Source organism: Papio anubis, chromosome 4 (genome assembly GCF_008728515.1).
Source record: "Papio anubis isolate 15944 chromosome 4, Panubis1.0, whole genome shotgun sequence".
Lineage (NCBI taxonomy): Eukaryota > Metazoa > Chordata > Mammalia > Primates > Cercopithecidae > Papio > Papio anubis.
Genome location: NC_044979.1, coordinates 104199459 through 104215266, shown reverse-complemented (window position 1 = coordinate 104215266; position 15808 = coordinate 104199459). Strand labels below are relative to the sequence as shown.

The following is a 15808-nucleotide window of genomic DNA, read 5'->3' as shown; positions in this document are numbered from 1 at the left end:
ACAGGTGCACGCCGCCACACCCAGCTAATTTTTTGTATTTTAGAGTTGGGTTTTCACCATGTTGCCCAGGCTGGTCTTGAACTCCTGAGCTCAGGTAATCCACCCCCTCGGCTTCCCAAAGTGCTGGGATTACAGGTATGAGCCACCGTGTGTGGCCTTTTTTTTTTTTTTTTTTTTTTTTTAAATGTCTTTCCTCTTGTGATCCTAACAAAAACATTTTTCATTGTGTCTGTTTTGAGCTGCTGGAAAGAGCAAAACGACTTTCCTCCTGAAAGGCTTTGCTTTTGTTCCTGAAAGATCAAGATTAAGCTGATGAGCAAATGTTCAGAAGTTGGAAGATGAGGTGGTGATGGGAAAGGAGAAATAGTGGGAGGGAGCGTGGGAGGGAAGAAGAGAGAGAGAGAGGATCTGGTCTAGTTATGAAATTGGCATAAGGCAGCAACATCAGAGTAATATGTGGAAGATCAGGAAGAAATACCCAGAGGTAAGACTCTTAAGCCAATACACCCGAAGTTTGGATATAGTCCAAGAGGAGAGAAGGCTGACAGATTGCATTCCTATGATTAGGTTACACAACTGCCACAAGAGTTACTTCAAAGAGAGATACTGGTAGAATAACCCTCAGTCTAAAACTGGGTTTCTCAAGAAATAAATGGAAAGACCCATGAGGAAATCCCTGTATGGTCAATGGAAGAAATAGAAACATTCTTAGGCCAAAGAAAATTTTAGAGATTTCTTGGTTGAAAGAAGAGTCTGAGTTCAGAAAAGAAATTAAATAGACTTAGATAAAGAAAAAAGAAAGAGAGCCACAGGAAAGTCTCTTTGGGGAATAATTTGATAAGGAGAAGCCAGTGATGGGACCAGGTAGGAGAGAAGGGACATGCTGCTAGAAATCCACAGGCTGGGCTGACCTCCCATGTGGATCTCTGTAAGAACACCATGTCAACTCTGGCAACCACGACTATCATAGAAAATGAATTCTATTTCTTCATACCCTATCATCTAACACATTATATAGCACATAGTATGTACTCAGTAAAGAAAGGAATTACCCTGGTAACGTAGATATACTGAATCTGTGAAGCCAAAGAGATTGTGAGTTTCGTGCTTGTCAAGACACTGAAATAACCATTTTGAAAGAAGACAAGCAAACTATAAGATGATTTGTAATACACTCTGTCAGGTATTAAGAAACTTGACCTCACAAGCCTGTAGCCAGGCAGCTGCCCAGCAAGAGAAATGAGAGGAGAAAATCAATTCCATACAAAGTCTAACTTTCACAGCACAATTCTGAAGATTTTCCATGTTGCAAAATTTTCCAAACTACAAATCTCTTTCCTAGACAGCAGGCAAATACTGTTCTTCTAAGCACCACAAATCGTCGAGAATGTACACACCAGGGATTTCCAACGTCTTTACTACTGACAATGATATACTAAGTTTGAGACTTTGGGCAACTGAGTTCATGGGAATTCAACTCACGGTGAATGACTGTGTTCTTTCTTTGCAGTGGACTGGTGGTCCACACACTTTGAAAGATGCAGATCTGCCGTGTTTCCAGTAAACCCTTCTCAAAACTCATGACATCTCATTCATAAAACACAATCCCCAAAGTAAGAGAATAATTTGTAATTCACTCTCCTGTCTTCCTCTTTCTCCATGTCATTGTTACGTTAAGAAGATTTTTCACAGACCAACGCTAGGCTTCTCATTGTGAAGGGATGACTTATTCTACTACAGACGCCTTTGTCTGGCTATATCATGTACATGTGTGTTTGCATGGATATTTTTACCCTCTACGTGAGCAAAATCCATACAAAGTAGATTACAGTAGTGAAAGACAAAAAAAAAAAAAAAAAAACTAATAAGTTGTAATTGAGGGACTTGCTCTTCCAAATAATATTTTAAATAGGCATCTTATGAGATGAAAACAACGTGGAAGGGTTTGAGAGGCTGGGGATAGTCCTTCCTGCAGCTGGGATGAGTTTCTCTATTCTCTGCATGGGAAATTGGGTAGAAATAACTGGCAGAGTCAGAAGGCTAAAGCTGAAGCATATGTCTCATCTGGGGATGCGAGCAGCAGCCACATTCCTTCCACTGCAGGAAGAGCCTTCCAGTTTTCCCTTCTTACCAGTGAATGCTTTACCAACTTGTTCTTTCCCCTTCAAACGTGTGACCTGGCTCCAGACCACTAGTTGGGTTTTTTGCAGTTTTTGTTTAATATTGTGGATATCGTCGTTTTGTGTTGTTTGTTTTCTGGTTGTCATTGTTGCTTTTGCTGTTGTCCACTGAAAGGAGAGAGAAGGTGCAAAGAGGAGAGAGGAGGTACAAAATTTGTAGCTATACCATAGTGAGGTTTACAAATTGATAGTTTTTCTATTCAAATTTTACACCAAAGAAAGGGGAAGGTAGGATGTATTCTCTGGGTTCACCAAGTGTAAAGCTCTACCAAAAATAAAGTAAAAAGTCATGTTCTCCATGTGTTAATGCTTTCAGGTAGATGTGATGTAATTCTTTCAGGTAAAGTTGATGAAGTGAACAGATGGTAGAAAAGAAATATTTTTAAATTATTTGCTAAGTGTCAAGAGTCGAGGTGGGAGTGTGTGGTGGAAGTGGGTAATGCTCTCTCAAGCTACTAAGCCTTAGTTCTACCCCGCTTTTTATATTAGCTAAGCAACTACAGCCTAATTCCACCCAAACTGCACAGCCACCTGTGCTACCCTGCCAAATGATCCCCTGGTAAGCACAGAGTACATAAACTGCAGGGTCAAAGAGTCATTCCTCCCATCTCCCATTTTCCAGGTGCAGGCTTGATTTTTTGAAGAAACTTGCTATTTTGAAGAAAGTGCCCTTTGATCACATGAGCTTATACATTTTTTTTTTAAATCTCTGAAAGAACACTCAAAGCAAAATCTGTGATATTTTAAATAGATAATCAATAGGTGATAAAAAGAAAATATCCCTAAAGGGTAGTTCAAACTGAGATGGAAAGACCAGGGTGGAAAACACTATTGTCTGGAAACAGAATTGTTTCATTCAAAGAATAAGAGAAAAGCAAGTTCAATGCCCACAGGAATAGAATTCTTCTCTAGGAAGCAGAGGGCTTGTGTGATTCGTGTGCTACAGGAAATTGTTCAGCTGGGTATTGAGTGCCATGAAAATTACTTGCATCTTGGAAAGAGAGATGGAAAAAAATAAAAGAAATTGTAAAACTGAGTTCAAGGCACAGAACAGTTAAATTCACTAATCTAATTATGGCATTTATGATCTATTATTATTCTCTTAGCCTCATCCTTTTGCTCATTTTTATAACATGGAATCTTTGTAAAGAGTACATTTATTCCATAAGGTTCTGTCAGCTGCGAATGGAATACTATCGAACCTCTTAGGCTGTTAGTAATCTTCAAGTACTCAAGATTTCTTTGAGAACTAGGCTGTGGTTGACTAATAATTTCCATATCAGTAGAATCTATTGTGTTCAGCTAGCTTGCAAATTGTCAAGGTGCTTTTAATTAGTGCTGTGTAATAACGGGTCATCTTATGTACACTTTACAGAGAGCCAAAAAACTTTGCCTCCTTGAAAGGAATGACCTGGGGCCTACATTTACAGAGTGCCATGTCTTTTGTATATAAGAGCAGGTGTGTGAATTTTCTGAGCAGGACTAATTCCTCTAAACTTGAATAAGTAGATCTCTCACAACTGTGAAATAAAGAATAGGAATCTTTTCTTCCTTTATAAAATGTTCCAGTATATTAATACTTAACATTCTGTCACTGAAAACATGTTATACTCGAACTAAAAGCTCCCTGGGCTGCTTCTTGGTTTCCTGCCTTTGTCTAGCTAAGCTGGCATTCCATAAGCTCAAATCAACTTATCAAAATACATTTTGGCCTGAATTGAAGTAATTACCAGGGTTCTGAAGGTATGGTAGAAACAGTCTCCATAGCCTCTGAAAAGTGCCTGCTTTGTCAAATGTTTCATTATCTAAAGAAACAGGACCCCAACTGATAACTTTCACACTTGTTACATTCTTATCAATGCAAACAGCAAGAAATACACTCATTTCCTTAAAAGTATCATGCTTTTTTAAAAAAATAGAGTATGCCAAAGGAAAGGCAGTGCAATGTCCAACTGACAAAAGATACATATTAACCAAAGGTACCAGGGAAGGAACCATACGTGATATACAAAATGTGAAAATGAGCTGAATTTATGCTCTGGGGCTGATATTCAAGAACTGAGTTCTGCTTCTAAGATGCCTTTCTTAGGTAGCAAATAACAGACAAGAGTTTGAGCCTGGTGGACCACTGGCAGTCAAAATTAGTTTGGCCCAAGGGGGAATATATCTGCTCTTGGAGTGGAAAGGGAGAGACCAGTGAGCCTACAGCACCATGGGCTGCTGAGAAAGAAGGGGCCTCGGTGGCACAGAATAGCCACGTGGGTTATGGCTACTCCTGCATATCAGAGTTTGCCAAGGACAAGCCCTTCTGCTGTGGACATTATGTTTCTTTTGAACATCACTGATATTAAGCTGTTTACTTTTGAGGACTCCGCTGCAAAGTCTTGGGCAGATGGTAACACAGAAACACTATTTCTCCCAGATGTGAAACTGCACATAGCTGGCTGAGCTGGGAGACACTGACAATTCCAAGCTGGGCATCGATGGCCTAAAAGAGCAACAAAACTCGAGAGAGGGGTTATGTGGAGAGTACAACTGCTATTTTTAGACAGAGGATGGAAAGGTTCTGGATGTGGGAAGATTGCAAGACTGGTGGGACTGGCATCCAATTGCAAGACTCCATATGGTGCAAATGTCTCCAGCTGTTTGTAGCATCTTCAGGATGTGCCTTCCCTGTGAGTGGGGATGAGGCAAGTCCCGCAGTTGGAACCTGGCTCTGCCTTGGGTTTTTCCTCGGAGGAGGAACCACATCTCCTGAGCACTCTAATGGAGCAATGCTGCTGAACGGGTAAGTGAGGCGGAGGCTAGACCAAGAGGGAGGCCACAGATGCCCCACCTGCTTTGGTGGTCACTTTCAAGAGGTAGCCATCCAGGTCGATGTGGAAGTGCGGCGCGCGGCAGGGGAGCGCGATGCGCGAGCCGTTCCAGCGCACGGTAAGGTGCTGCTGCAGGCTGACCCTGCTCTCGCCCAGCACCAGCTCCACCGACTTGGTCCACGAGAAGGAGCGCGTCCGGCGGGCGTCGTTCTTCACCAGCACCTGGAAGGGCGAGGCAGGGGAGGAGCAGTCTTTTGTCAAAACGTACTGACACGTCCCCTGAAAGTTAAATGTCCGACCGTCAAAAGTGTTGTAGTGGGGATCTCCAAACACCGTGCAAACGCCGGGCTCTGCGGAGGAGTGAGAGACAAAAGCCGGGTCACAAACCAAGCCAAGGATTTACAGAGAAATCAGGGGCACCTGCTGGGTAAGAGGGAGACTTAGCAGAGATACACTAACGGAAATCAATTTTTTTATTTAAAAAAAAAAAAAAAAGTCGTCGTTTTTAAAGGTTTGTGCCAAACCTCACAGAATACTCAGAATACTTCTGGTTCTTTCATACTTGAAAGCTATTTTAAAACCTCTGAATTTTCGAAGCATGCCTATTTTGTAGCCTAGATATGCTTCCATGGTCTTAACGTTAGGAATGAAGAAACTGAACTAAGATACTAAGAACTGGTCTTACTTCACAACCCACATATACAAGAGCAAAGTAAATATATAAATAAACAAATAGCAACAACATCAGTGACAATACACCAAGACATTAGCATGATTTCCATTACTAATTCAAAAAAATTAGAAACACGATGTGCTAAATGTTTCTCATGCTCTTAAGGAAAACTGATATTCAACACCCATGTATTTCCGTAGGACAAATCAACAGAACTGCCAGATACAAGTTTAATAGTGTCAGGAAACAAATTACTAATAATATTTACGGATAGTCTTTATATGTTTTCCAAAAATTCCTATGTTTTGATCTAAGGACCATGATCTAAAACTGGATGAAAAATAAGTTACAAAACATAATTTAGTACATTTAAGAAATCCCAATGGAGTCATCATTCTGAAATATCATTAATTCAAATACTTATGAGATCAAAGGGAAGTTTTACACTTTGGGGCAGTCCAAAGATTTTTATAGAAAATTAAATATTTTTTTAAAACAAATCTTGGCGTTGGTTTGTTCTGCATGTAAATATATTTTATCTGTTTTCAAAAAGGCATGAAGCAACCAGGAAATGAGGAATCCATTTAGAGATATTAGCCCAAATAATTAAAAAAAAACTATAATAAAAAGCACAATTTCCAGTCAACACTAGAATAATAGCCAGATCAAGAATAATAACCAGAATAAAAATACCAGGTCAAGAATATGAGAACGTCATATAAGTAATTTCTCAGAATATCTAAGGGAAGAATTGAGTCAAGACAGAGGAAGGATGTGCCAGCTGATCTGATAGGACCAAAGGGATCCAATGGAAACATTTGCTTTTAATTTCTAAAGTGTTTGGAGAGTAATGTTGCTTTATGTTATGATATATTATGTCATTTTATATGTCAATTTCATATGACTCCATACAAAGCACATACATTTGGAACTTAATAAATTAATTTTTTGTTTTAAATTGGTTTTTCTTGTCAATATTTAATAGAGACTATAAAAGGAAAAGTTTTGGCATTTATGAGAATTTCAATGAACAAATATTTTAAAGAATATATAAAAGGCACTCCTCGGGGTGCAGGGTGGAAAAAGTAGGTGGAAGAGACACATTTTGAAAGCTCAGCAGTAATACTAGAATTTACCCTCCCTTTCTGCTCCTTTCTTATTTGCTTTCGTGGTCGCTTTTCCTTCTGACTCCTATTTTACATGGTGTGTTGCTTCACATTTTACTCTCTCCCCACCTTCCTAATTCTGTACCTTCTCAACTAGTTCCCGCTATTTAACATCTTCAGAGCGCATTTATCAGTCCTTTCTCCATGTGATTACTTCCAAAGTCATCCTATCCCACATTTCCCCCTGACATTCTCTCTCCCTGCCCATGAAATGGAATGTCTCCCTGGCCATGAAGATGTCGCTTTTTGGTTGAGGGAGAACAAGGCAGTTCTTTGGGACCCTAAGTGGCATCAGGAGAATGACAGTTCGGAAGTAATACCAACATATGCCACAAAAGGACTATATAGTAACCTGATGCCCAGATGCACCCAGTCGAAGAGAAGGACTTTTCCGGGTCCTTAACTCCACCTTCTCAGCACGAGTGCCCAGACAAACCAACGTTTTTGAGCTTTTGAGCATGCTACAGATGGACCTCAGCTTGGAAAGGCCAAGGTACCTCCTAAGGTTTTGAAATTACACTCCTGAGGAAGTCCTCTCTCAGTGGGGAGCAGGCACAGGGAATGCCCACACCTGCTGCCCACACTCTCCTGTGGCAATCTTCTCCTTGTACCAGGGACAACAATTACATTAAAATTATCATTAATCAAAGCACTAATAGCTAACAGTTGCAGAAAGCTCATCACAGACCCTAAAACTCTTCTACATGTCTGCTGATCATGGAGGCATCATCAGAAAATTGGTATTTAGATTTTCTCCCAACATTAAACAAACAGCTAAGCACTTTGCAGTACAATCCATAAAATGAGCTATGATCTAGTCACTGAAAAAGTTTGTGAATAACCATCATGACTGAGGAAATGCTTATGACATGTTAAGTGAAAAATCAAAAATAAAATTCTATGTACTGGATAATCTTAGCTATGTTAAAATAAATATGCACAACCCCCGCCAAAACATACACACCCCAAAATTGAAAACAGTGGTTATTCCTTGGTGGGAGAACCATAAGTGACACGATTTTCTTTCTTATGCTTTTCTGTTTTTGATTTGTTGTTATTTTTTGTTTTGTTTTTAAGAGTCAAACTGTGGGTACTTGTAGATAAGGCCAATTACATGACAAAGCAAGTCTTCATAGAAGCAACAGAAGATCTACTGCCTCAAGTGACCCTGGGGAAGCCTGAGCTTGCTCATAGCTGGGCGGGAAGCAATGAAGAATGTCCAGGGAGACTCTGGGCAAGGGAAATCATGCGTGAACAGGGCTGTCAGGAAAGATATTTTTCAAGAGGCCCTAACTTATGGAAGGGAAGGGTTTGGAAATCGGGATGATTTTTCTGTGTGACAGCAATATCGAAGAGGCCAACAAAATATCATGACTGTGAAGATGCCTGAAAATTATGTGTTGCATTTGGGGACATTTGTATCATGAGCTAAAATAATTTTGAAACCTTGGCCCTTTTTCCTGGCACCTCCGGGCCCCTATGCCAGATCCCGCAGGCGCAGTGAACACGTGCACTAGAGAGTGTCTGCAAGTGAGAATTCTCAGTGTTACAAGAATCTGCCTGGCTGCAAAAGGAAAAGGCTCGAGAACACTTAGGGGACAGAAATAAACACAGCATCCTCATATAATTTTTTTCCAGTGGACCCAGTGAAATTAGCTTCAGTCCAACACATCCAGATGTCCAGTCACACTCTTTTGGAAAGCTTGGCGTGATAGGCAGAGGGAGGGAGGGAGGCTACAGAAACAGACCATCCTGAAACTAACCTTGTTTGAATATGCGTAAGTCAGAGGATGGAGAGAAAGGTGCCAGTTTATCACTGGTGGCACATTTTTTCATAGTCCTGTAGGTCAAATCATTAGATCTCATTTTTGTTTTGAGTTGTTTTCAACATATGGATACAAATGCACAGGTAAACGGGGGAAAAAAGATCAGAAGTGTACGAAATCGGATAATAAGAGTGTGTGTTTTTCTCTAAGGTAATAGAATTATGTGTGACATTTCTTTTCCTCTTTCTTGTTTATGTGTATTTGCATTATTATTTACACTTACATTTCATTGCTTGCAATGACTATGTATACTTTTGGAAAAAGAATATTTGCTTTAAAAGTTTTAAAAATGCTGGATTAAAGACATACCACTTTGATGTTCCATACCTTAATAAGATCACTATGAGAAATAAGAGAGTCACACTGCCTCTGAAATGATAGTGCCAACACTTTTCTCCTAACCATATCAGGTACATTTATTTATGTCATGGATATATTTATTCTAATGAAATGCCTTTCTTCTGAGAGCAGTGATTATTTTCAAAACATCTGTCAAAGAAACTTAAGGGAAAATTATACAATCACACGTTATAAAAAAAAAAAAGAGAGAGAAACTGAGTAAACTCTAACCCCACTCCCCCCCAAACACAACAAAACAAAAACATAAAAGCATAAGGAAGGGGAAAAAAGTATCATTCATGTTTCTGCCACTAAGAAAGAGCCACTGTTTATAATTTTGGGCATGTATTTATTTGAATATAGTTAAGATAAGTCTGTACATGAAATTTGATTTTCTATTTTTTACTTAACATGTCATAAGATTTCTCCAGTCTTTAAAATGTTTTTTCACTTTGAAAGCACAGGATACTTCTATCCTCAATCCATTACTTCAGCAAAGAGGAAGGTCTCTCCAGCTCATCATACTTTGCTACTACATGGATCACTGCATTTCCAAAAATAATGCTCTAACCATGAGGAAACCTAACAAATAAAAAAACATGGCTTTAAACCTTTTCAGCCCAAACTGCAGGGAAACAGGCCCCATGGGACTCCGAGGTGACTGTGTCATGCAGGGGCTCCAGGAATCTCAGACAGGTAAGCGTCGTGATGATGCCAAGCTTGGGTGAAAAATCAGGAAAGGCTGTTTGTCTAGGCCCTGCCTGAACAATGACAGAGGCCTCTGATAGAAAGAGGCTGTGGTGCGACCCAGAAGGACCCGAACTTCTCCATTCAGGAGCCCCCCCGCCTTGCACAGAATGTCATTGATGGCTGTTGGCCCAAAAGGGACCTAAGGGTCAGCACATGATCCACCACGTGGCACCTGGGTGCCTTCCTTGACCTCTTAAATGGGAAATAATCTAACATGTATAGGTGTGGGGGTGGAAAAGAGAGAAGCAGGTCACTTTCCACCGATCTACAATCCACCAGAAATTGTAACTGATCTGTACACAAAAAATTGATTTCAAGAAACATTGTGTAGGTACATTGTTAAATGTTACGAATTTGCTTTCACATATTTTCCATAATTCCACGAGCTCATCAACTCGAAACAAAAGAGCAAACAAAGGAAGCAGTCCCTAACTACAAGATCTCATCTAAAACACATCCAAACCCATAGCCAGGGCTAAAGTCCAGGCCTCGGTCATGGAGCCCAGTGCTGGCCCCCTTCACCTGGGCCCTGCAGTGGCCTGTGCCTGCCCAGCACTCCCTCACAGTTCACAGCACACGCATCCTTCAGCTCCCGGCCTGATGCCAGCTTCCCAAAGCAACACTCCTGGTGCCTCAGCCAAAGTCGTCTGTTTCCTCTAAATTCCAAAAGCAAAACTGACCATATAGCCCAGATGTTCTGGGACAGTCTTAATTTCAAATACTCTATCTTGTAGTCACACTAAGTTTTTCCTTTTAGGGATCAAAACTAGGGTGTACCAAAGTCATAGCCTGCTTATGATAAATCATTTTCTTCCTTAGCTTATAGTTTTAGCATATTCTTAACTTCTAAGCCAGACCTTAAACTCCCTGTAAGTTTTATGTGTACCCCTCAGCGCCTGGCACACTGCCATGTATACAGAAGGTCTACAGGTAGACACGTGCCTCGTAATGACGTTTCCATCAACAACAAACCACATGAGTGACAGTGGTCCCATAAGATTATAATACTGTATTTTACTGTAACTTTTCTATGTTTAGATGTATTTAGATACAAAAATACTTGCCATTGTGTTATCATTGCCTACAGTATTTGTACTGTACACGTTTGTAGCCTAGTAGCAATAGGGTGTGCCATTTAGCCTAGGGTTTGTGTAAGTGCACTCTCTGATGTTCGAATAATGGCAAAATTGCCTAATGATGCACTTCTCAGAACATATTCCTACCATTAAGCAACATATAATGGTATATATGTAATGCATGGATTCATTTTTTCATTACTTGAAAAATATTACTGCTGTAACACATATGTATCAATAAATATCTGTTGAATGAATGAGTTAGTTAATTAATTTGAGAACATATTTTGGTGAAACAAAAATTGCCCACACTGAACTTACTAAAATAGTTCAGTGTAATGACACATACAGCAGGTAACCAAAAGAACTGTGCCTAATCGATTAACTGAATAATTAATTAATGCTTTCAGAATAAAGAGACTATTAGGAAAAAAATTCTGAAAAGTCAGGAACATTATGAGGAAACTATGTCTGGTGCCAAGAAAGCTAGCTGAGAAATTCAAATTCATTGCAGTCCAATTTCTCCATTTGAATAGAGATAACCTACCCTACCAAAAATTATTGTCAAAATCACAAAGCTACATCAGAATCAGAACAACATGGGAAAAGAACTTACCTCTAATGCCTAATATGACCAAGAGAGGTAGGCAGAATAATGGGCCCCCAAACATGTCCACCTCCTAATGCCCAGAACCTGTGACTATGTCATTTACATGGCAAGAGGGAATTAAGTTTGCAAATGGAATCAAGGTTACTAATCGGCTGACCTCAATATGGGCACTTCTGAAAGGGGTGAATGTATTCACAAGGGCCCTTAGTGAAAGAGGAAGGCAGGTGCATGGCCCTTATAGTGTGAAAGGGACTCAACCTCCTGTTGGCAAGTCTGAAGCTAGAGGAAGGGGTCAGGAGTGAAGGAATGTGGGCAACCTTCAGAAACTGGAAAAGAGAAAAACAAACAAACAAACCAAAAAATGGATTCCCTACCCTAGGGCATTCAGAAGAAACACAGCCCTGCTGACACCTTGATTTTAGCCCACTGAGACCCTTTTCAGACTCCTGACCTCCAGAATTGTAAAACAATACATTCGTGCTGTGTTAAGCCAGTGAGCGGTAATTTGGCATCTGTAGCCATAGGTAACTAGTACACTTAGCAACATTAAATGTGGTTAGTATAAAATAACTAGTATATGCCAAGTGCCATGTCAGATGCTTTCCATATTTTCAGTATCCCCTTTCATCCTCACTATCCCCTTTCATCCTCACTATGTCTGTGCACATTGTATATTCATACCCTAATACCCTAATTTTTTAGCAATGAGTTTGAAGAAGTTGCCTTATTGCCCATGGTTTCTCAGCCAATACTTGTAAAGATGGAATCCAACCCAAGACACTGTGGCTTCAAGGCCATTCATTTCCCCACAGCATCCTGCAAAGTTGTTAACTAGCTGGGGTCACAGAGCTCTTTGAGAATCTGAAGAAATGTGTAGATACTCATATCCTCTCAAATGTAGAGGTTCATAAAGACTCTGTCAAAAGACTGATCAATGCTGTCCTACGAGTCTGGGAAGTTTAGATTAAGAACACCTATCTATAAGTCAATTATAAATGATAATACATGATTCCCTTATATAATGTGTTTTTATTTCATCTCCACAACTACATTAAATGTTTCTGAGCTCAGGGTCTGTATCAACTTTTTATTCAGGTCCTCCAGAGCACCTTCTGGAATGCCGAAAGCTCACTGAATGTTAATATACAGTTCACACAGAAGATGCATTTTTGCCACTCTCACTATCCAAGATCCGACCTTAAAACATCTTCTTCTCTATTTAAACCAGAAGTTTTTATTTGTCAATTGAGAGAACAGTATATCTGACCTAAAGAGATGGGTTTCACATCTCCAAGTTAACCCGGCTTCCAGCTTTAAAGCCTCCTTGGAGTTGGCAGACATTGAGCATATTATTGCTTTTAAGAGTCTTGTGTTTGACTCCTGATTTTGTCACTTAAGACTTAGAAAATCATGCACAAACTACCTACATAACCTCAATTTGTTTGCCTATAACATGACTCTAAGAACAATTACCTTGCAGGGTGATTATAAAGATAGCACTGCAAAGCTGCCACGATCGTAAGAGACACTCAGAGTAGTCATTATTCGTTTCCTTATTATAAATGGTACGCAAATCTAGCAAATAGTTATCTACCGCTGGCTAAAATGGGGTTGAGAAAGACTGTAACAAACTTAGAAAGTATAGATTTGTTGAAAAGACAATGTAAATTGAGATAGTCTATAAAAGACATAAAATACAGATTTAGGGCTAGAATGAAGTAAGCCTTCTAGTCCGAAAGAAGAATGTAAATAAAGTCATGGACATAGATAAGAGGGCAGCTTGCACAAGAAGAGCAGGAGGCCAATCAGACCGGAGTGCAGAGCTGCTTTGGGAAATACAAGACACCCAAGTTGTCTAAATAAATTGGCCTGTGATTCATTGCCAGCCTGAGAAGTTTAAATGTATTCCAAAGAACCAGCATTTCTTGATATGTTTCCTGTGAAACATCAATCCTGCCTGTTTCCCTGCCAAAATAAGTAGAAATTAAAATTAAAAAAAAAAAAAAAGCTCTGCCGCTCAAATTAGTTTTGGAGGCGCTCTATACTCCATCAGCCTCCTTCACCATGCACATCAGCATATTAAGGGCTCTGAGAATTCTGCAGTAAGGAAACACATTTAAGTTTACTTGACCCAGCATTTCCTGAGTGTATTTAATCACAGAACCTTGTTTTGAAAATATTACTCATTATTATCCCTCAGCACTAGTGTTTTATAAAACAAATTCTGGGAAACTGCAAGAGACCAGTGAAGGAAGTTGGCATAGGTCTCCATGAAAGCCAAGTTTGGGTTCTGACAGGGGTGTGCAAAAACGGGTGAAGGAGAAGAGAGATGGAGATTACATGCAAGCAATAGGATGAGTGTCCAGCTGCCATGGGAATGGCAAGGAAAGTATTTATTCAAAAAATATCACAAAGAGACAATCAAGCAAACCTGATGATTGATTAGGAACATGGGGGAGAAATGCCAAAAGTATGAGAAATAACATCAAGGTTCAAATCTTGTGCAGCTGGGACATGGGGGCGCCAGAATTCAGTCAACAAATAGGGATTGGAAACAGCCATTAGCCCCTCCATCCAACTCCCAGCTCAAATAATTGGGGGAATCAAAGGTAGAAACTATTAACAAAATTCAAATGCAATACTCTGAAAGAAGAATGTGTTCTCCAAGAAGCTGAGATCTACCACATTAGCATCTTGTTAAGAAGTGATATGTTAAGGACCTCAAAGCTTAAACAAATCTGAAACCAGAGTGAGAAAGTACAGAAAGGGCACCATGAAAGTAGAGCTGTGGGTTTACGAGATGAAAAAGCAAAAAGTAAAACAACAGATACTTGCACTAAAGAAGGATACGGGAAGTCAGAGAAGAGGGGTGGAGCAATGAGTGAGAGCAGAAGGGAACAGAGATAAGGAGAAAGAATGACAGCGTTCATGAATATGAATTTCACACCAAAGGGCCATACATAGCACAGCTAATGAGTCATCTCTCCATACTCCCAGCAAAGGTTACAACTGAAGTATTGTAACCCAAGAGACTGAAGAGGTTAAAGTGACCTCATAAACGTACGTAAGTTTTTTAAAAAGTGAGTAAATACAACCACTTGTAAGTAGAAGCCGCTAGTTATGTATAAAAGAAAGTAACTGGCAAACCTTATATCTATTTAGAAGTGAACTTCCAAAATGAATAAAAATTTAGTCAATAGAGAACAGAGAATAGTGCATAAAAGTTTGGGCTTTGGAGTCTCGTAGGCCAGTGTATTAGCTGACCACAAACTATTTAATTTCTCTCACCCTCAGGCTAATGATGGCTTCTAATTCATAGGAACATGGTAAGGATTAAATGGCAAAATGGAGAGCATTTATCACAATACCTGACTGATATGGACTAATGTTCAATAAGTCACTGTTAGTTATAGGAGCAATTGCAGAGGTAGTAGAAGTAGCAATTTTTGTTGCTTTTATTTTGCTCATAGGAGATGTGACCTCCAAAGAGGAATAAATCTGCCTCAGCTCTGCATATAGTAATGTATAATTAATTATACAGTACTTTCCACCAAGTGTATTTTTTAAGTTTCACAGCTTGGGGTTTCTATTGTTCATTTGTTTTGTCATTTAGCTGTATTTTAGGTGTGTCATTACCAAGGCGTTTCCATCACACATAACCTCAGTCAAAACTGGACACTTGCAACTTTACTGAGATTCAACATGGCAGCCTTGGCTATATTGTACCAGATGTCTAATAATGAATTCGCATATCTTTTTCTATATAAAATGCATTCTTTCGAAATTAAGCAAGAAACTAGCTTTTAATTGAATTATGTCATAATGCTACATCTATATTAAAAATAGATTTCCCAAGCAAAAATCCAGAGAGGCCTATAGAATGAATACTGGATTAGGAGATTTTTAAAAAGATGCAAGTCCTCATCCCAGCTCTTTCAGTTAGTACTGCTGTGAGTCTCAGTTTCCTCACCTGCAAAGTGAGATGTCTGACCTCATATTAAGATCCCTTCACTTACAAATTTCCTGATGCTAAATGGTGATGAGCTCCAGAGGCAGGGCAACTCTGCTCTTACCCATTCCTGGTGGAGATTATACACAGAGTTATTTCAAGTTTAAAACTATATGTACTTAAAAAGAAAATTTGGGGAAATCTTCACTTGACCCCAGTAACTTGAGTTACCAAGAGAAAAAAAAAACTGGAAAAACTAGTAGACATGGAAAACAAACAAAATGGAAAACCAAGCCAGTTTGATTTGTCAGTGAGCTCAGAGCATACCAACCACCACTTCTCTGTATTTGAGCAGAAAGACGGAGATGCCACAGTAGAAGAAAGCCTGGGGACTTGAGTCTCCATTTCCACCATGGTGTGGTT

General features: G+C 39.6%; 1 protein-coding gene across 3 annotated transcripts in view; it reads right to left on the bottom strand.

Annotated features, from left to right (window-relative positions):
- BMPER (BMP binding endothelial regulator) overlaps positions 1-15808 on the bottom strand; it is a 243831-nt gene that overhangs the window by 68654 nt on the left and 159369 nt on the right. For 2 of the 3 annotated variants that reach the window (XM_009203122.2, XM_009203123.3), the window contains exon 12: positions 5017-5346. The exons of the other annotated variant lie outside the window; for it this stretch is intronic. In XM_009203122.2, the coding sequence (XP_009201386.1) occupies positions 5017-5346 (330 nt within the window). The remainder of the gene's footprint in view (positions 1-5016; positions 5347-15808) is intronic. 3 annotated transcript variants of the gene reach the window in all.